Genomic DNA, 7,689 nt, shown 5'->3' with positions numbered 1-7,689 from the left:
ATCAGACTGACCAAAATATACTTCATTTTCGACTATAATATATAAAAGGGTAAGAATTGTTTATGACGCGCCTTTTTCGTTCTGTTGCAATGTAAAATAAAAAGCAGGTTTTGTTACGATGAACCTGGGAACGAGCCTTACTCAGCGACCTATGTTACTGCTTAAATCAGAGCTTAAATTGAACGTCCCTCCACCCCTCCTTAATAATGCCGAAATATTATTCTTGTTTTCGACGTAAGACAATTCCTCCAACTTGAGCAATACAAACATCTACAATGATAAAAAAAAATCAAAAACACTTAATTTGCTCCCAGGGCGAGCCCCCTTGCGTTTTATAACATTGGACGGTAGACTTTAGACTTTAGTCCGTGCACCCGCGTAATCCACTTCAGCTTTTACTGTGCTTGTCAGTTGTCAGGTTATCGCTTCAGGGATCCACTCCGGTTTTTGTTCGTGGCTGGCCTGAACAGGACGTGCTCTGTGTACTTTACTCTTATGAGCCTGGCACTGGAGTTCAGTCTGCGCCATGGAGATCCAGGGGTTGGAGGTAGCGCCTCTCTCCGCGCTGCTGCTCGGTGGATCGGTCGCGGCGCTGCTCCTGCTAACTTTGCGCTGGAACAGACGCAAGCGGCGTATTTTATGCAAGATGGAGCGCGCCAGGCGGAGGAGGCAAGCAGCGCTTGAGCACATGGAAAGGGCTGTGCAGCGCTTCAAGCAAGAGGTAGGCAGCGCAGTGACCGGACACCGGCTAATTTATATATTATCCCCTAAAGCAGTGCGGAGGGTGGGGTTCTCCAACACCGACAGCTGGAAAGTTTTTATTTGTTATTGAGCGTCGACACTCAAGAAACTAACTAGAGCAGTCATTTTTTTTTGTAGCTGTTTCTGTGGGGAGTAGTTAAAATTGTGTGTACGGCAGGCACCTGCTCATTTATTTATCAGCAGTGCGTTGTTTAAGACTTTTTTTGCCGTCTTATATAGCACGAACAGGGCCAAAAATGAGCACAAGCTAAATTACTAATGCATTCACTGTTTTCCCTCAAGCCGGTTCCAAAATGTAATTTCAGGATTGTTTCAAGACATAAATACACCTAATCAAATACAGCAGGATTTATTCTAAACAAAAATAAGATTTTTAGCTGTGGCATTAGCAACCACTTTTTGATTTTGTTAAATTAGATTTACGCTTTCTTGTTTATATTTGTTGTGAATGCTGGTAGGTTTTTTCAGTGTTTTTCAATATTTTCCAAAATTGTGCGTTCATCAGTGTTCCTTCCTTCCCTTATTCATTTCTGTTACCAAAATGTCATGCACTTCTTTCTTCTCCTAAATCCCTTCTCTCTACCCTGTCACTGAATGTGCTCTTTCAAGTAACTTCTCATTAGTTCAGTCAACTCCCTGCCTATTTAATTTCTTTGCCGCATTCCAGCAGTCTAGGCTCACACCTTGTCAAGGAGGTCCATGGATGGAGATATAGTAGCAGTGAAGGGGAATGGAATTTTAGACGTGCCCCCTGCCCGAGACATTTCCCAGGGTTCAGCCACCACATCTACATGTAGTTAACAGTGAGGTGAAACTGTACGGTGTAAGCTGTCAGTGCTTAATTTGTAAATAAAAACGTGCCGGTGCCAAAGCCTTCCTCTTAAACACGTGGCTGCTGTAATTAAATGTGGGAGCACGCAATACTGAGGTGGCGTAATCCGAATCCATCTCTTGCCCCTTCAATCCATATAAAGCCACTCCCTGCCCCTTCAACTCACTCTTGCAGCTTTCTACTTTCTCACGCTTTTTCGTTTTTCTCTTCCTCCATCGTTCCCAAAAGTGTCTTTTGCTCGCAACAAATGCTTGAGGCAGAAGGATAAGCTCCTGCCATCAAATGTAAGTGCCGGTGCTCAGCACCGCAAACAACAAGCACAAATTAAGCACTGTAAACTGTGCTCCCAAAACAGGAGAGAAAGTAGGTCCTAGGAGTCCAGGGACCTTGCAGATTACGTATATTAAGGGGCTGAGCATACCCCAGTGGGTCATAGTAGGAGCACCCATCACAGAAAAGTGCTTAGAGGTAGCGACTGCATTTTTACAGTTTAATACCAGAGGCTCCCAACTCAGTAAAATCTGGTCTTTTCCAGTTTTTACTGAAAATCAAATATTCCCTTCAGTAGTGTTTTATTAGTTATTATCGATTTTAACTGAAAACCGGAAACCCTGATTATATGCATAGCTTATTTATAGTGTTGTTCAGCCAGCCCTCTTCTGCCATTGGTCTTTTATTCAGTCACTCACGTTTTTCTTTCACCCACTACAGCATCCAGCACGGGACAACGGGAACCCCACCTCAGCCACTGGCTAACTTCGCTTTGAGTGGCATTCTGCCATTTACAAGGATCACATCCAAACCCCAAACAGTTTCCTTCAGTGGCATGGACTTCTGTGGCCCATAATGCTTTTTAGGACCAAACACATATTTGTGCTTTTAGCCATTTTTATATATAGATTGATGAGGGCCCAGCACCTACCCCAATAAAAAATGTTTGCAAAAACCATGACGGAGCCAAAAGGCCAACAGCCAACAATTGACCTATTGGCTTTGCCATAGGCTCTAATTGTATGGACTAAAACTTTGTCTGGAAATATATTTTTAACAAACATTTGTTTATTCAGCATGTAATTCATAGAGTGAAAGAGTGGTATAGTTAGCAGGACATTTGCATATGTTTGGCAAATAGGCATACAGTGTGTGAGGTGAGAGGTATGGGAACGAAAGCAAGATGGTAGAAATCGGCAGATGAACTGTAATAGGTATCAGGCCACGACAGAGAGTACTGAGTTAGTCTAAAATGCGCTGTGCAGCAGGTTAGATCCTGAAGGTCAAGGGCAACCTCGGAAAGCATAAACCTACAAAAGCCCCTGAATTTGGGACAAATGCTCCAACACAAGAGACAACATTTTTGTAGTACATAGCTCTCTTAATGAATGTGGACGTAGATGACTTGGACGTAATCCACTTGGTGCAACAGAAATCATGTGGCCCTAGAGCTTTAAATGAAAGAGTAACTCAAAACAGAAGCGAGTGCCTCCCTTGTTGGAAAGGTTAAGCAATCACTAATCCATATCTGCCCCCCTTTCTTTTAACAGGACCTAAGAGGGTGGTATTGAAGCCAGCTCTGCTTGGGATAACTGTTTAGTTTGAAAGAGAACATCAGCATTGTAGTGAAGTGCCTCGCAATTAACCTTCTTGAGGGCGACTTCTAGCCCCACATGCCTTATCTTGTGACTTTGTCTATTCCAAGACTTGCAAGCTGAACAAACTTCCCTTATTCAAAGTAGACTTTACTATACAGCAGGTAATGAACCTCTCCTCTGAGGTTATGTAAGCTACCCGCTCTGCAAGAATAGCAACACAGGTGTAGAATTCATGCAAATGACTTTACTTTTGATTATGGCCAGCCCGTTATCTCTGGACTCTGAAAAGTACATTTGGAGGGCCTTTTGTTAGCCTCTGGTTCAGTTGGTGTGTGCCCACTCTCTGTGGGCTCTGCTTTTTAGTTATAATGAAGAACTGGCCCAAAATCAGATCATATAGCCCCTTGACTTGCAAAGTGAAAGACCTCAAAGATGCAAATGAGAAAAATGTGACGGGGGTTTTAAAATCCCTGGCCTTACAAACAGATGTTGCTACAAGCCTGGGACTGGATCACTGTTTAGGGTGTCACTTGCTTCCAAAATGGTACAGATACTCAACAGAGCTCTATTGGTCTTGTGGAACGTCTTTGGCCATGCACATGGGCATGGCGCATCGTGTCATGATGCACTCAAGCGAGTGTATGGCCTTGATGATCCAGGAGATGTTGCTCCTTGAGCCTTTATATCTAAAAGTGTTTGTGAGGTTTGAGAAGGGTTGCCCTGTAGCAGTTTGGCTATCTTGTTTAACTCAATTGCAAAACCAGAATGTACTGAGACACATTCTAACAAAAATAACTTTGCTCAGGGTGCATGTTAAATTGTGAAACAAGGCTATTGTCCAAGTTAATGATGTTAATGTATAATTAAGAAGAAGTAGTAACCATACTTCCATAACAGGAATATTAGAGGCCATGGGGAAAGATACTAAAACTATTGGAATACGGTACACCAATGTTCTGGTGATAATTGACGAAATAGAGACAAAGGGGATGAAGCTGAGTTGGTTTTCCTTCCAGGACAACCATATGTTGTCCTGGATTGTTCCTTCTCTATTAATGTTTCTAGGGAGTGTGGTGTAGAGTACCTAGTTATGTGAACAAAGTATAAGCATGTTTAATGTGTGTTTTGAGGAATGCTCCCCTGCAAGATTTATGTCATCCAAGAGGCCTTTGTACCTATCCAGTAGATCAGTGGTTCCCAACCTTTTGATTTCTCAGGACCCCCACTTTAACATTAATGGAACCCAGGGACCCCCACTGAATCATCATGGGAATCCGGGGACCCCCGCCTGAGTCATTACTGGAAGCTGGGGACCTAATTTGTAAATATTTGTTAATATTTTGTAATTTTTTAGGCCCTTGTGGACCCCCTGAGAAGGCTTCGCAGACCCCCAAGGGTCCCCGGACCACAGGTTGGGAACCACTGCAGTAGATTATGCAACTGTATACTACTGGCCATTTAGGTATTGTAGGAGAATCGGGGTCTCTCTGTGGAATGAGTGATCACGTTCATCTCCCTACGCTTGTTCGATCATGATTGAGCTTTAATCTCTGTGAAGCCCTGAAGAGAGAAAGTAATATTCTGATATAGAATTCAAGAGGAATATAATTACTAAGAGGGCCTAGGCAGTTGCCAAATTCTAGATTTTTAGTTCTTGCTCTTAGCCAGCCACAGGCTGACACAACTGCATAGTAAGAAGAAACAAGCATTTGTAATGCAATATGTCTCGCACTTGCTTGAGTTAAGAGCTATTGGCATTGTAAATTCATAACTGGACTTTTCTCGCCACATAAATTGGTCACCCTACCTCATAAATTGTCTTTTCCTGACATATAATTCCAGTGGCCCTGCATATAACTAAAGCACTCCCATTTATCTTCTTCCTCTATCTTCAGCCAAAAATGAAAATGTTGCCATTTAGCATCCTGATTTAAATCTGCCATGGTAATTCCAATAGAATACCACTTTCACCACCCCAACATCAGAGTTGCTGGCTGGCTATCACAATTCCCCCAAAAAAGACAGAATACAGCCACAGAGGAGAAATAAACTAGAAGGGTCAACCAAACATATTAAGAGTCTTCAAACAGTCATACTGGAGATCCGATTTTGAAGGTTTTTAAAGTGGTTGAATTCATGTAAACTGGTAGTGGAGAGTGGGAGGAAGAGGGAACTAAGGTGTGGGGAAAAATTGAAATAGGTGGAAAAGTTGATGTGAACAAGAGGAAACTACGATTTATTTAGGAGAAGGAGCACTGCACTTTTGGTCAGACTGCATTTTCCTGGCCTGACCATTGGTTTTTTAAGGTCAGCCGATTAGCACATTTTATTGCAAAGCTTTTAAACATCTTTTTAAAATTGTATTGAATTTGTAATGAGGTTCGGTTTTTAAGGGGCAGCCATTTTTACCACCCTGTAGAGGCCCACGGAGGTCCGCCATCTTGGGGGGTTGGCGGTCTAGTTGACCGGTTCCCAGCTTTAATAAAACCGGTCCCGGCGTCCGCGCAGTGGACGCGCCGTCTTGCGCACCAACGGCAAGCCCGTTTGCGCCCGTCCGCGCCAGGACGGGGCTAGGGGCCACCCCCCCTGCATCAATTAAGTATGGTAAGTCAAGATACCTTTACCTTTTTGTCAGGTGCGCTAAAGGACCTTAGGAAAAGAGTATGAGAAGGCTGCTACATTTGTCCCAGCGATGCAAGGGAGTCATGGTCCTGCCCTAGATGTGATTGAACTCTGGAAAAGCCTATGGGTCCTGACTCAGATCAGGCAGAACCCTCCAAATATAATGTGAGGATTCAGCTAATAAATTGCTGCTCTCTGCCAGCACACAAACTAGACATAAATCTCTTGCTGAGCGAGGGGGCACCAGATGCCCTCTTTTTGACAGAAACGTGGCTCCATGAGGGTTCAGGGCCGGATTTAGCTCTTGCAGTACCCAAAGGGTATGTGATAGCAAGAACCGATAGAGATAAAGGGAAAGGAGGGGGAATAGCAATTATTTTTAAACAAGATTTTCTTTTTAACTATAGTCCCCTTGACCACGGAGGGTGTGAGGGAATGATTTTTTCCATTACCTTAGGGGGACTTATGATGAATTCCTGAACCTATTACCAGAGCGGATGGCAAGTCTCATTTGCAATAGGCCGAATTTTACTTTATTAGGAGATTTTAATATCCAAGTTGATAATTTAGAACTGATGGCAACTAAGCGGTTAGTGAATGATCTGGAAGCTCTGGGATTACACCAATTGATCAGAGACCCCACACAGGAGAAAGGGCATGCTTTAGACCTGGTGTTTAGTAATCTTTCATCGTTGGTCGCACTACCTCCTACCCCTGTAGCATGGTCCGATCATTTTTTAAATCACCTTAAAGGCTAATATAACTAATAGGTTTGGACACCACCACCACTCCAACAGTAAGATTAGGAAGTGGAATAAACTAAAGACAACAGAATGGGTCAATTCACTGAATAGAAATAAAAAATATTTTATGAGGGACCGGCAGATAGACCCTACCTCTTTTAATGAGTGGATCTCTGATAGTCTGGACAGAGTGCTGCCCTATACACCCCTCTCTGGGCAAAAGAAGGGAGGGAAGGCTCCCTGGTTCAATAACCACTTAATGACATTAAAGAGGAACTGTAGGAAGATTGAAAGGAAATGGAGGAAATCACTAAAGGAGGAGGACAGAGAAGAGTACAGAGGTTCAATTAGGTTGTACCAGAAGGAGATCAGATTAGCCCAAGCAACCTTTTATGGAGATAAAATTGAAAAGGCGGCAGGATCTCCTAAAGAAATTTTTGGTGTGCTCAAGGAGCTTCAGAAGAACATAGTAACAATTTTGCCTCCTTCTTCTTAAAGAAGATTGAGGACATCTATGAAAACCTCTCAGGGGAAGTAGGGGGAGTTGCAGGGCATGCGATGGAGAAGAAGGAAGGTGACAATGTTTTACATAGTTTTCTTCCCATCTCTGAGGAAGGAGCTTTGGGGCTCCTCAGTAAATTAAAATCAGGCTCTCCACTTGATCCCGCACCTCCCCATATTATTATGCAGGGAAGAGGAGTGCTAAATCCGGTAATAACCGAGCTGTTAAACAGCTCGCTACAAAGTGGGATGGTGCCGGACTCCTGGAAACATGCAGTGGTCAAGCCCCTTCTAAGGAAGACTAATCTAAATGGAGCGGTCTTTAAAAACTACAGGCCTATCTCGCTCCTTCCCATGATGGCAAAACGTATTGATAAGCACGTAAATATACAACTATCGCGCTTTCTGGAAGAACATAAGATTTTGCATATAACTCAAATGGGCTTTAGACCGGGCCACAGCACTGAATCTGCTATGATTGCGGTTACGGAAGAAGCAAGAAAACGAATGGACCAAGGTCAGGCAACTGTAATAATAATGCTAGATTTGAGCGCGGCATTTGATACGGTCAATCATGATCTACTCATTCAAAGAATGGGAAATAGTGGGATTAAAGGAAGGGCGCTTAAATGGTTAAGCT

The 7,689-nt window shown here is 43.2% G+C and overlaps 1 protein-coding gene across 1 annotated transcript in view; it reads left to right on the top strand.

Moving 5' to 3' along the window:
• Window positions 1-489: 489 nt before the first annotated feature.
• The window catches only part of LOC138293509 (vitamin D3 hydroxylase-associated protein-like), a 314,222-nt gene continuing 307,022 nt past the window's right edge, over window positions 490-7,689 (top strand). Inside the window, exon 1 of the mRNA XM_069232751.1 lies at window positions 490-721. Within this exon, the coding sequence (XP_069088852.1) occupies window positions 527-721 (195 nt within the window). The 5' untranslated portion in view covers window positions 490-526. The remainder of the gene's footprint in view (window positions 722-7,689) is intronic.

The sequence above is a fragment of the Pleurodeles waltl genome, chromosome 4_2, assembly GCF_031143425.1.
Source record: "Pleurodeles waltl isolate 20211129_DDA chromosome 4_2, aPleWal1.hap1.20221129, whole genome shotgun sequence".
NCBI classification, from domain to species: Eukaryota; Metazoa; Chordata; class Amphibia; order Caudata; family Salamandridae; genus Pleurodeles; species Pleurodeles waltl.
Note: the sequence above shows the minus strand (reverse complement) of the source record. Positions and strands in the feature narration are given on the sequence as shown.